Source organism: Anastrepha ludens, chromosome 5 (assembly GCF_028408465.1).
Source record: "Anastrepha ludens isolate Willacy chromosome 5, idAnaLude1.1, whole genome shotgun sequence".
In the NCBI taxonomy this organism is placed as follows: domain Eukaryota; kingdom Metazoa; phylum Arthropoda; class Insecta; order Diptera; family Tephritidae; genus Anastrepha; species Anastrepha ludens.
The window spans coordinates 99,200,861-99,215,600 of record NC_071501.1 but is presented as its reverse complement, the minus strand read 5'-3'; the positions used below and the strand labels follow the sequence as shown (position 1 = coordinate 99,215,600).

Below are 14,740 nucleotides of genomic sequence, written 5' to 3'. Positions count from 1 at the left end.
AGCATTTCAAACTGTTTCAAAATTTAGGGTTCCATTAACTCGTTTATGAACTTTTTTTTTTAATTTGCTTTGCATCTTCGGTGACTAGCGCTCACACAGGAAGAATAATTTGTATAAACGGAATTCGAATAACCAATAACATCAAACACAAAATTAAAATATACAGTTTTTTATATCTCGATTTTTCTCTTTAAATTATATAGAAGTGTGCAGTTATAGGTAAAATATTGCATATGTATATATTGAATATATGTTTTCTTAAAATTATTGCATTTTTTAGCATTTAATCTATAACACTCAAAATGCGTATAGAGCTTATACAAATCAAAGCATTCAATGCAATTGTTTTTTAACATTTTTTCTTGGATTAATATAACAAGCAAATTAGTTACCTGAAGCCTGGTTAGTACAGTCAAATGTAGCATAAGTAAATATACATTATCCCTAGGCAAAGCCTAAACACGTATAAATAATATATTTTGCGCCAGTATAAAACACTAAAATTCCAAACACCTAAATTAAACACACAATACCTCTTGTAATGAGTACTTCACCAAACCCAACCGAAAATTTCAAAAAAAAAAAAAGTTTGTTTAACGGTTATACCATATTATTTGAGACCATTTAGACAATTTTTTCTTTTTTTTTTTTTGGATCAATGTAAATTTTCAGTGTAAGCAGTATTAAAATATAAATAAGATGTCCACAACACACTATGGCGTGGGTGACGGGGCGGGCGGTAAAATAATATATTCGTTTATTGTAAGCATTTTTTTTGTTCTTACTTTTGCTTTGTTTTTGTTTTTTTTTTGCATTTTTTTAACTTTTTTTTTAATTTTTTTTAATTTTTTTTTTTTAGGTTTTTGTTTTGGTTTTTTTTACTTTCTGATTGAGGAAGTGAAGGAATCGCGTATCCAATGCGGTGAATTTTTGTGGAGCCAGGAGTCAACGTTGAGAGCAAGGAAAGAGCAGTAAAATTATTTTACTGCGGTATCGCTTTTTTGCGTTTTTTTTTCGTTTCTGCATAGGCAGCTTCAAAATTCAAAAATTTATTGTGAACGCACATTCCCGTTGGTGATATCAGTTAGCCAAGACACCACCAGCGATGCTTGGCGGCTAATCACTTTACACCACACTTACTATCATCTACAATTGCAAATTGGTGTGTTGACTTGGCACCCGAAGCGCTTGGGCTGATACCAACCAAAAAATGTCTCTGCTTTGGGAATTCATACAAAAAATCCTTTACGTTCACGCAAAAGCTGCCGTTAGTTGCTTGCAAATATTGGTTAACATTACATTAGAAAATTTTAACATTATGTTAAAGTTAGAACTACCGAAAAAGTTAGTATGAAGAGGAATTGATTTTTTTGTAGTAATGTAGATTGTAAGTATGTAGTATGTAAGTTCGACAAGCTTTAGTTACAAAAGTGGTAATGTTAAAAATACAGGTAAATACAAATTTAGTAGTTATTAATTGTGGTAGAGTTAGCTTGTCGATGCTTGTGAACAATTACATAGCAGCTGAGTATACAAACCTTGCCTTCACCGATGTTACAACCGTACCCACAGTGACATTTTCGCGTATATGTATTGGACCGTAAATGCTCTTATCCCATATTGGCGGCTTATTATTGCGGTCGACTACATCTAATTCAACATCGACATCGGCATAGGAAGGTGGCTCACCACGATCCGAGGCGCGCACCCGCAAACGATAACGGTCGCGCTGTTTGTGTGTGAGTGTGTTTATTGTTGTTGTTGTTTTTTGTTTTTACATATGTTTGCAATACGTTAACAGAAACGTGTCATAAAGTCGTAGGTAAGTAGAAAGAAAAAATATTGGTTTTTATAATTACGATATGTGAAAATGTTAAAATTATTTAGCAGTCTGAATGTAATTGTTTCATGGGTTCTTTGGTTAGCGGCTAACATTTTCAATTACAGCGCCAAATGCTTGCATTGATTAGGGGTTAACAGTTGTGTACAAATTTGGATGCAAACATGTAAATGTTACTGCAAATGGCTTTAATGTTATTAGCAGAGAACTTACAAGTTCGCTGTTATTAAGTTTATCGATAGCAGAGAATGTTAATGCAACATTCTCTGTCGATAGAGTGGACATGTAATATTTAACAGAACGAATGGTTTGTGTCTGTGCTGGATTAATGTTTTGGTAAAATAATGTTATCGTTCAGACGATTTTTACCCTATATGCGGCATAAATAAATAGTGAGAATAATGGCTGGTTGATTTTGTTATTGTTTAGTTCAGATTAGTTTAGTTCAGATAAGTTTAGTTCAGATAAGTTTAGTTCAGTTTAGTATAGTTTTTGTATGTATGTATGTATGCATGTAGTTCAAACAGTCCAGTGCTAATGGAAGTCTTCAATAAGTTTCAATGTATGTTTTTACGGCATAAGTAATTTTGAATTAGCAATAAATTTAAATGAAATCAAATCGAAAATATTGGCATAAAACTGAAATATTATAAAACAAAATTTAAAAAAATTATTTTAAATATATGCATATAATTACTCGTAAGTTACATATTATTAGTTAGAGATTTATTGTGTAGTGCGTAATTAAATCTATTTTTGCCAATACGTTGCATTTGGAGATTTACATGAAATTAATTGAAATATCTCAACATTTGTTAGTTAACGTAGGGAAAATACAATACTTAAAAGAAGCTTGAGTAGTCGATAATGCAAGGCGTAATGTGGGCGATTTAGAAGGGTTCACTGCGAATGAAAAGGGGCGCGGAGGGGACTAAGTGGCGCTAAACCAAAAATTACACAGGTCAACAACGTTTTGTTCTAGGAAAGTGTAGGGTCATTTTCGAAGTAATTTTTTGCGTAGAATCCGAATCTGGGGTTTAAATTGCTCTATCACGTCAGGATTTTGAGATATCCTAACCTAAAAGTGAAAAAACGCTGTTTTTGCCCATTTTTGACGTTATGTAGCTACGCAGATTTTGCTCTTCATAAAAAAGTAAACATAGTATTTTAAAATATAAGTCTTCCTCTTTTAAATGCAGTTTGCTTAAATATCTTTATTTTTCACTGAGATATCGCATTTTGAAGTTACCATGTATGTGAATTTTTCGACTATGTAATTGGCCGTATCACGTCTCATGTTATCTCAATGGATTTTCGAATATCGAAAAATTTAATTTTTTAAATTTAAATTTTTCTTTAATTAAAAAAAAAACTTTTAAGTTCATGGGATCGCTAATTGTTGCGCCTTATTAAACTTTGCATTCACTCAGAAACCAGGTAAATTTTAGTGCAACATTTTAATAGAAGAGTTTTTCCGATACATAATTTCATCAACATTTAGTCTTTTTAAGATGCCACAACCGAAATTAATTTACTAAACTTAATAAGAGAGATTCGGTCAAAAGCACGTAAGCGGTTATCGCGCCAATCAAGAAGAATAATGAGAGAGATAGCGGCAGGAGAGATTTTTAATAGAAGCAGTTGAAATTAAAGCTTCAAAAAAACGCCTATTTTGCAATTTATTGCTTGTACTAGCAACTCTTTAATGGTGCTGAATATATATTTTTAAGTTATACTTTTTGGATACCTCTTTATTGCAAATAACATAAAACGGTAGAGCTTTTGTGGGCCTAGGACTGCACACAAATTACTTCTCTGGTCATAACCGACTGCACGCACAACGGCCCCATCGATAGGATCTCTCTACTGATAAAAATGTCGAACAAGTTTAGAGGATAAGACGCCCTTGTGTTATATATTCATATGGTAATATTTTTTAAATCACTGCTGAGTCTACAACTGCTAGTAATTTGACTACAAACGCTCTGTTCTTTTTGTATCAGCAAAAACATTCCCCATACATTTACGGGAAGTGCTGCTGGAGTGACAGTCCTTGACCGGAGTCCGGAATCCGAGTCGCTCCGGTAACGTAGACCCGACTGTCGGTGGGCAGTCCGAAGAAATCTTTCGTTATTGCGGATAAAAAAGTGGCATTTGCATGCAAAATAGCTTCTAGGTTGCAGGGTCTCTCTATTTCTGTGGTAATGGAAATGATTTAACTTATCTTTTCATTCCACTGAAGGCATCAGAGTCGATATACTTTAGTCTAAATCAGACTTAAAAGGTGCCGTAATGATTCAAACATGTCGCTTTCTACTTATGCTGTGAATATCAGAGCGTAGAATGTATTATAACTGTTATTAAGGCCATGGAAGGTTTAGAAAGAGTTTATTTCGAGAAAAAATCTAAATTTTTCCTAAAATAAAGAAAAATTGAATATTTGACCGCATTACCAGATTTTGATCTTTTTATACTGTGGAAAATGAGTCAAAACACGGGAGATAAAATAACAATTGTTAAAATGGAATTATTTCATATGCTGCCATGCTAATTCAATTAATCCAAACAGGCGTGATAAAGTAACTATTGTGAAAATTTTATTATTTGAGTTGGTGTCCCAATATTGAAGACTTTTTCTGTGAAGAATTTTTCATTGAATGCGAATTCATTGCATCTATGAAAAATCAGTTCGAAGAGAACTGGTGAAGCTACTATTTTTTATAAAAATATTCTCATCGGCTTACCCAGCAAGCGTCTCAGCAATAAAAATCAATGGTGTGGGCATTATTTTTATTCAGGCCTTTTATTCAAACTATTTGCAGATTCAAACTAATAATATTTCAAAACGATATCCACTAAGTAGAAACCATAATATCATTGAAAATTTCTCAAAATCTTAAACGGCTTAAATCATAGAAAATTTCTGAAAATCTTAAGCGGCTTCTTGCAATTTGGGGAGATCTGGAAAACCTGAACATTTTTGAGAAAAAAATGTAAATGGATTTCAACTCGGATAGCAGAAAACTTAGTAAAAGTACAAATATTTTTAATGAATATTCTTAGAAACTAATGTTATTTGTTAGATTAGATTAGGCTTAGTGGAGAGCGTTAACTATTTCGTTACTTCGTCAATTTAAAAACCGTATATTCAGTTACAGATATTCGCATTCAAGCTATCAATAAAAGCCCTTACAAGTTCCTTTGACAAGATGCCACTTCGATCATATTATATGTATGTACGTCTAGATAGGTTAATTCTATAAAGCAAAGCCTGAGTCTGATGTAAGCCTCTCAGTGACTTTTTATGTGCTCTACTTTGTCTTAAATAAATAAATCAAGCTGCGTCTAAATTACTTCCATACTCTGCTATAGCCAGTAAGGCAGCCTACTATAATGGCGTGTCTGGTGTGTTTAATGAGTATTTTGGATATTCTTACTAACAGTGCCGCCATAAAGGCTTTTGCTCGTCCATTACCTTCTGTATTTGTTAAGTAAAATTGAGCCTCCTTGTTCTTCAAATACCATAGAAGTTCCATGGCACTGCAGGAAGTGCAGATGGGCTTAAATGTCTCGAGGGTCCCTCCTACCGAATTGCCAATGCACCCAGTATGACCAGGTCCTTCTATAAGATTTACCTACGCACGATATCTAATAAAAGTTGCAGGCAGTGTCACTCAATTCAGCCGTATTTTTTTCATGCGTTTTTAAGATAAGGATCCCACCTTCGAGTGTGTATCTGCAAACTGTCTCAGGTACGAGTATAAGCAGTTCTATAGCATGTAAGACAGAGAAACATAGTTGCTTTGAAATGTGATGACCTTCTAAATTTTTAAGCATAAACCACTGCTCCAAGGCCAATGGCGATCTTGCTTCTTCTTCCGCCTTGGAGTAAACTATGTATTTTACAGACATTTTCTAGTTTTTTCTTAGATAGGCCCTTATGCCAATTAACATTAATACGGGAAAAGTCTGCCGTAATTCGGTGTAGAATAGATCCCTGCCCATGATTTTGAAACCAGTCATCTTGTTTACCTCCATCTTGCAGCCATCCATAGTTCTTGCAATATATGCTAGTCATATCTTATATCGTTCATTGTAACAATTAGAACCAATTAGGAAGAACGCTTGCATACTTTTCTAGCGGTTAGTATGCTTTTTTTGGTATTACATTTTCAATGAGTATCTGTCTCCTTTGGTTGTTTGTTTCTATGCTTGAATGTTTGATAGTCGCTTTTTAGTCAGTTCGAGGAGGAATAATTCTGAAGATATAAATCTGTGCTGCTGCTTTGGTGTTATTCAAACACCTTCTTCTTGCTACATATATTCCAATGTACGTTTGGCTCTGAGAAAGATTTTGATTTTAATGAATGAGGAATATTAAAAAAATCTATCAGCAGGTATAGAACTATTTCTACTGTAAAAAAACTGTGATTTCCAGGAGTATTAAGTTTTAAAAGTGGTAAAATATAATATTAAATGGGAGACATTTTAGCTACCTAAGAAGTAACTTTCCTAGAAGTTTCAACTTTATTTAACACCTATCCATCACATATCAAAGACAAGTGACATTAACTGGTTAATAAATTTTGTAAACATAACTACTTAAACATTTATCATTTATGACTGAGAGAACACCCAAAAATGCCTTGCACATCGACTACTTTTGCGACGAATGGTTCAAGTTAGATTTGATGATTGATGAATCATTATTTTGATTAGCCATAGTTATCGGAATGGTGCGCTACTAAGAGGCGGAAACTAAGTACAAAAACAGCAAGCATACAATTATTTAATTTTTTTTTATTTTCGGGATACAGGTACGTACAGTTGCGTACGGAAGTGCGGCGATTGCTGGGTTTTTGTACTTACTGGATAGCAACCCTGCATTAAGATGCAGTGCAACGTAACGCGCAATTGTTGGAGAAGATTCATTTTTGTTTGAATTGTTCAAATATGAAAGAAATCGTTGAGAAGTGTTTTAGTTATATATTTTTTTAAATTAATATTCAAAATAAAGCAGAAATTAAAAAAATAAGAATAATATAAGAAAATAAAAATTTAACGAAACGGCAAAAGGTGCAGTAAATTGAACTTAAAAATAAACACTACAAAGGAATGCACAATTAGGCACTTGGTTTTTAATTAATTCATATTTTTGTTGTTGTTTTTATTTTTTTTATTTCTTATATTTCATTTGATGTTATTTTCGGAATCGAGGCTTTTCTTGCTTTCCTCTTCGTTTGTTGACATGCATTCGCGTCACGGGCACGAAAAATTGGTACAAATGGAAAGAATTTGCCGCTGAACATCAAAAATTGCTGGTAGTCAGACGGCATACAAAGTTACGCGTAATTGGGATATTTTGGAAACGTTGAATTGGCAAAAATAATTTTACAAAAGCTTAAAAAAAAACGTTTTTTACTTTTAAATTAATACAAAAAAGGTTAAGGTTAAAAACAGGTTTTTTTTCTTTAAATTTAAAAAATTTTTAACTTCCAAAAAATGCGTTTAACTTTTTGTTAAACCAAAAAGACTTTTTCACTTATCGAAAATTTGTTCTAAAAACGTATTCAATAATATTTTTTTGTTATACAAAATTTGTAAAAAAATATTTTACTACATACACAAATTTTTAACAAATTTCGTATAAATATTTTTTTGTTACCCAAAATTAGTAAAAAAATATTTTTTTTTTGTTGTACAATATATTTTGTATAAATATTTTTTTATATATATTGTATATATATTTTTTGTTATACAAAATTAGTAAAAAAATATTTTTTTATTATAAATTTTGTATAAATGTTTTTTAGTTACACAAAATTTGTAAAAATATTTTTTTTTGTTATAAATTTTAAATAAATATTTTTTTGTTATGGAAATTTAATAAAAAAATATTTTTTCGCTATAAAAAATTTGTAAAAAAATATTTTTTTTGTTATAAATTTTGTATAAATATTATTTTTGTTATACAAAGTAATTAAAAAAATATTTTTTTTTGTTATAAATTTTGTATAAATATTTTTTTGTTATACGAAATTAGTAAAAAAATATTTTTTCGCTACACAAAATTTGTAAAAAAATATTTTTTTTGTTATAAATTTTGTATAAATACTATTTTTGTTATACAAAGTAATTAAAAAAATATTTTTTTTTTGTTATAAATTTTGTATAAATATTTTTTGTTATACGAAATTAGTAAAAAAATATTTTTTCGCTATACCAAATTTGTAAAAAAATATTTTTTTTGTTATAAATTTTGTATAAATATTATTTTTGTTATACAAAGTAATTAAAAAAATATTTTGCTTTTTGTTATAAATTTTGAATAAATATTCTTTCTTATACAAAATTAATAAAAAAATATTTTTTTTGTTATAAATTTTAAATAAATATTGTTTGTTATACAAAATTAATAAAAAAATATTTTTTTATTATAAATTTTGTATAAATGTTTTTTTGTTATAAAAAATTAGTAAAAAAATAGTTTTTTTGTTATAAATTTTGTATAAATATTTTTTGTTATACGAAATTAGTAAAAAAATATTTTTTCGCTATAACAAATTTGTAAAAAAATATTTTTTTTGTTATAAATTTTGTATAAATATTTTTTTTGTTATACAAAGTAATTAAAAAAATATTTTGTTTTTTTGTTATAAATTTTGAATAAATATTTTTTCTTATACAAAATTAATAAAAAAATATTTTTTTATTATAATTTTTGTATAAATGTTTTTTTGTTATAAAAAATTAGTAAAAAAATAGTTTTTCTTTATACATTTTAAATATATATTTTTTTGTTATGGAAAATTAATAAAAAAATATTTTTTCGCTATAAAAAATTTGTAAAAAAATATTTTTTTGTTATAAATTTTGTATAAATATTTTTTTTGTTATACAAAGTAATTAAAAAAATATTTTTTTTTTGTTATAAATTTTGTATCAATATTTTTTTGTTATACGAAATTAGTAAAAAAATATTTTTTCGCTATACAAAATTTGTAAAAAAATATTTTTTTTGTTATAAATTTTGTATAAATATTAGTTTTTTTTATACAAAGTAATTAAAAAAACTATTTTTTTTTTTGTTATAAATTTTGAATAAAAATATAAAATATTTTTTTTGCTAAAAATTTTGTATAAATATTTTTTTGTTATAAATTTTGTATAAATATTTTTTTGTTATACAAAATTAGTAAAAAATTATTTTTTGTAATAAATGTATAAATATTTTTTTGTTATACAAAATTAGTAAAAAAATATTGTTTTTGTTATAAATTTTAAATAAATATTTTTTGATATACAAAATGAGTTAAAAAAATATTTTTGTTTTATATATTTTGTATAAATATTGTTTTTTTATATATTTTGTTTAAATATTTTTTTGTTATAAATTTTGTATAAATATTTTTTTGTTATACAAAATTAGTAAAAAAAATATTTTTGTAATACGTTTTTTAGAAGAAATTTTTGATAATTTTTTTTACCGTAAAATATTTTTTAATAATATAGTTTTTTTAGTTATCAATAATTTTATAGATTTATTATGTAGCAAAAATATTATAATAATTAAAAATATATTTTTTTTATTACTTACTGTTTAACAAAAATATTATTAACAATAATTTTATTTAGTTATTATGCAACAAAAATATTAGTTTCGTTATTATTATAATTTTTTTTTTTTTTTGATATTATTTAAAAAAAAATATTAGTTTTCTTTATTTTTTTTATTTTGTGTTCAGTTTTTTTAGGGTAGCATTTAACAAAAATCTCAGTTTACATTTAGGTAGTCAAAAAACATATTAGTCAATAAATCAAACTAACAACACAAAAACTCATTTCAAAAACAAAAACATATGTGTTGTTGATTAATTGCTATGTTTTTCGTTTTCAAATATGCCTGTTGTCAAAGGCTTAAGAACGATGCTCAAAAATTTGCGTGATCGTTAGTAAGCCAACTTCGAAAACAGTTGCCGCCGTTAGGTCTATAGTGGTAGTAGTTGTTGTTTTTTTATTTATTATTTATTATGTTGTGTATTGCTGCAGTGTTGAAAATGTCACTTTTATGTTAGTCACAATAAAAATATTTTTTTTTCTGTTGGCTTTTAATTTCAACATTTTATACATTTTTAATAAATTTTAAACTACTTTAGTTAGTACCTACACCTTGGGTATACAAATTGCCCGGCCTGTGTTTGTTACAATAAACCTTTTACATAAAATATGTATGTATGTAACTACTACAAACTAAGCAGTACTTTATTAAAAAAACACCATCATTGGCAGCTTTCGCTAACTTTTGTTTTTTAATATATATTTGAATGCTTGATTTTAGCGTGGGCTCAAAAATGTTAAAAATCAATTTTGTTTTATTTTTATTTTTTTGGTTTTTGTTTTTGTTATTTACAATGCGCACATGTGGGAGACTTGCAATGAAATTCTAATGTTGGATATTTAAATTTCTTTTAAATATGAAATATTTTATTATGTTTCTATTTTTGGAAATAAGGATACTATAAACTAAACAAAAATCGAAAATAAGTTTACGAATTTTACACTCATTTCCAAAAAAACTGTTTTAGCTTATATTATTTTGACATACATATTTGCTGTCAAAATGGAGGAAAAAGGCATATTTTGCTCCATTTCTAATTTTCTTCAAAAAAATTTGCACTGCATATATTTTCATTCGAATGCATTTTCAATTGGATTTTATTTTTATACTCATGTGTTTACGTACTATGAAAATTAAATGTAAATAAATGACACATTACATGGAAAGGTCGAATTTGCAATTTTTTTCCAACAAAAAACCCAAAATATTATACTTCAAATCGAACAAAAAATGGTGCACAGTAAGTAAATAAAAATTAACTTAAAATTTTGAACTCAAAGGAATTGCGCCAATCGGTGACAATTTTGCATGGAAAATTACTACATATTTACAAAAAAATAATCAAAAAAATAATAAAGGCATATAATTTTTTTTTTTATATTCTTTTCTCTTTAACTGTCTGATTCACGCTACTGGGTTGACAGTTATCGAACCGTTATATTTTGCATCAATTCAGCGTGTTCATTGCTTTTGTAGCCTAAGCCGTACTAGTTTGCGTAATGGTTAGTAAACACAAAACAAAAGTTAAACAAAAAATTGTTTTATAACTCAAAAAGTCCCATAAAAAAAAAATTATAACACTATTCCTTCGCATAAACAATTGTTAGTCTAAGCAAAATAAATGTTAAAAAATAAGAAAAATCGTTTAATAAAAGAAAATTATTTATAAATTGTAAAAATTGCATGTTGGTCAACGAGGCACTTACGTCAAGCGGCTTCTTCAACACAATCCAACCCGACTCGGCCTGTATGTCGAAATACTCCAAATCGTTGGGATTGAACGGCGCACTCAAGCTGTACACAATGGCACCATTATTGTCGGCATCCTCATCGGAGGCGGAGACGCGCAATATGTTTGTGCCAATGCTGGCATCTTGTTTCACATTTTCTACATATTTCTGTGAAAAAACACAGATTTTGTTTGTTGACATTTATATTTAAAATAATATTTTTCATTCAACTCACCTGTCGATCAAATAGTGGTGGATTATCGTTAACATCTGTAATTTCGACTGTAAACGAGCAGACGCCCTCTAAGCTGGGTTCACCCTGATCGGTCGCTTTGACGGTAACCGAAACGAATTTGCCATCGTCACCTTCACGATCGAACACTTTGTTGGTGGACACTTCGCCTGTCTCTTCGTCGACGGTGAATTTGGTGCCCTTCTGATTTGGCTGTTGGACAATTGAGTATTTGACCTGGAAGAGAAAGTGTCAAGTTAAAATTTTTCAAAATCATCATATATTTATGTGTGCGAGTATGAGTTTATAACATGGATTTTATTTTATTAGTGATTAATTTCAGAATAATATAATTTTTTATTGAAAGAGTATTCCTAAACAAGTGTGAATATGTCGCTCACGCTAGATGAGAATTACTGTATTTTTTTTATTTTTATTTAAAGTTTCTCCCTAGCCGCTGGGTATACGAACGCGTAGAGAAGCGCGGTAGCTACATTAAACGGTTATTCAGTCACGATGTCGCACTGGACGGCGGTCGGGTGAACAACGTGCGTTCGCAATCAAGGCACATTTCAAGGCAAATGATTCGTGTGCAACTACTCGTCGTAGATTTTGTTCAAGCTAAAATATTCGAAGTTTTTCGTGATTCCCCAAGTGAAGATTTGATGCGTTCATGGGTGCAATGGTAACGGGCAACACTATAGGTGGCAAACAGCCCACGGCCGGAGCTCTAGCCGAGCATGAAAATGAAATGAAAATTCTCCTATCGTCCTAGTAATTTATGGCTCCAAGGGTTTAAATTGGTATAAAATCCAGGCAACTAACCAAACTATTTTTTAAACCTAGTTTCTTTGGCTTATCCACATTTTACAATTCTTATTGAGCTTATGAAATATTTCAAATGGCACGTTTGCAAACCCTTCCTGGCTCAAAGAAATGTAAAGGGAGAAGAGAAAAAACTTGAAGGGTGACCCCTTGTATACAGAACCCTCTGTAAAAATAATCATCGCCATTTGATTATAAGAATTTCAATGCTAAGTGTAATAACCCAGTTATGCGATTATGTTTTCAGCCTTTTAATAAAACTCACTATTTCGCATCTTCATTATAAATAATGTACTAATAGTTTATTCCGCGCCTTATTGTCATATCAACTAACCCCCCAAATGCTGCTCTCTATAATAAGTGACATAATTAATTGATATAAAATATAGTTTATCTAACAGAAACGTAAACAAGTCAATTTAAACTTAGAGTTCCTTTATAATCACCTACCCTGTCAGAAAGCAAAATATTGTAGATTAACGAAAGCAACGCAAGACTGACTCTTGTCGAGGCCATATGCTCCCGAGTGGAGTAAACATGAAAAAAAACCATTTCAATGCTGCTAAGTAGGTGTATCCCTTCCCAATACGCGTTATGCGGGGTGTTAGTTTTATGATACATTTGCAATGCGCACGATGTTGTCACGTGCATCTGCAGCAAAATATTTGCAGAAGTCGAAGACTTTCATAAATAAATGGGTGCAAGGGTGTACCGAAGTTAGAAACCTTTACAGTGTCCCCGGCCGATTCCCACAAAAAACTACCTCTCCAAGTCAAGATCAGAAAATCATTGGCTGAAGAAATTTGATGGAAAAGTGATCTTAAGTGAGGTTCTAGTACAAATCGACCAACAAAAATTTAATTTTTTTGTATTATTTTATTTTCATCCTTAAGGTCTTAAAAATGTGAAGGCATTTACGAAGGCATATGAAGGATTTTACGAGGTATAGCTTATAGACGAGAGAGCGTGTTGGCTGAAAAACAGGTAGAAGCGCGCGCTTGGAGCCGCTTCGAGGTGAGGCGCCTGAGCGGCTTATCTATACTACAGGTAGTAAGTTGGTGCCCCTCGCAAAAAATTTCTATTCAGAGTAACATATTTCAGTTGCGTTCCGAATCTCTGGCAAGTGACAGTGATCGAAAATGCCGAACACGCAAAAATCAGTGGGAGATATTCGTCCGAATCGGCCGCAAAAAAAGAAATTTTATTACAATCCGGATCAAATTGAAGGAGAAACAGAATATGCCAGTACCTCCGCCTAAAAATATTACAGACGCGAGTTGCGATGATATTGAAATTGACGTTGGCCATAGTAATGTCATTTTCAATTTTCCGACTGTTTTCAACTTTTTATCTGAATGTCTAAAGTGTACAAAATGTGACAGTGATGTAACTTTTTCTCATACGTGTGAACGTGGACTTGGTTTTAATTTAGTAATCAAGTGCAAGTGTAATAATCAACAACGCGTTTCTTCGAGCCCTTTAGTAAATAGTGCGTACGATAGCAGCGTATATAGCTTCCAGCATCTTCAATGAAGGCTATTCATCAATATGAAAAACCATGCAGACATTGGAGTTTGTCATAGAAATAAATAGTAAAAACTTTGCTGCGAAGACGGACGATGAACTCATCACATCAGCGGAGGCGAATGTATCAGTGTTGTCGAAAAAGGCCAGAATTGACCAAATCAGCGCCAAAGTTCAGCAAAACATGCTTTTTGAAGATGGGGAAAGAATCCTGTATATTGCGGGAATACCTGATTAGATGTAGGTGTAAAACAAAACATTACAGACGATTTTTTCTTCGTCAAACTGTAAACGCGTTTTTCTCGAAACACCTTTTTTGCGTGCGGGGCGCGATTCTGCTTCAACGACTACATCGATTTCAACGTTTGGCGGCTCAAATTAAAGCTTATTCAATTTAGGGGGCCTTCAGTAAGCGTTTTTTGTTAAAAAAAAAATAGTTTAGTATTGTTTTTTTTTAACGTTAAAACAAATAAAAAGAGGTAAAAAAGGTGTTTTTTTCCAAGGGGTCCCCATTTTTTTTAAAAAGGGGTTTTTAAAAATCGGAAATTCACAAGACCCCACAAATTTCATCTACTTTAAGTTTTGTTTTTGGTTTTTTCGTTTCAGATCACTTGGCAGGGCTGTAGAGTGCCCCGCGCACACTGTTTACCGTTGCGCACGACCGTCGTCAGTGAGGGCTGGAGCTGCCATTTTGTATTATTTTTACTCGAAACATTTTTGTAAACTTTTTCAAATATAGCGCCTGCCTTTCTTCTGTAGGGCTACTTAAAGAAAGAGATGCACACTAAAAACCTGAAACACTCAACTCTCGGAAGGACAATATTAGAGAGGGAATCGATCTCATAACCCGAGAAATGCTGTAAAATATTGTGAAAAGTGCAGAAACAATTGCTTAAATGTGCCATCATCTTGATATTATTATTCACCCAAAGAATTGTGTTATTATTAAAATTTTAACCAAAATTGATTCA

The 14,740-nt window shown here is 30.2% G+C and overlaps 1 protein-coding gene across 1 annotated transcript in view; it reads right to left on the bottom strand.

The window, feature by feature from the left end:
* The window catches only part of LOC128864820 (neural-cadherin-like), a 154,428-nt gene that overhangs the window by 78,883 nt on the left and 60,805 nt on the right, over nucleotides 1-14,740 (bottom strand). The window contains exons 7-9 of the mRNA XM_054104576.1: nucleotides 11,424-11,657; nucleotides 11,165-11,356; nucleotides 1,539-1,729 (exon numbers count right to left, since the gene is read on the bottom strand). Of these exons, the coding sequence (XP_053960551.1) occupies nucleotides 1,539-1,729; nucleotides 11,165-11,356; nucleotides 11,424-11,657 (617 nt within the window). The remainder of the gene's footprint in view (nucleotides 1-1,538; nucleotides 1,730-11,164; nucleotides 11,357-11,423; nucleotides 11,658-14,740) is intronic.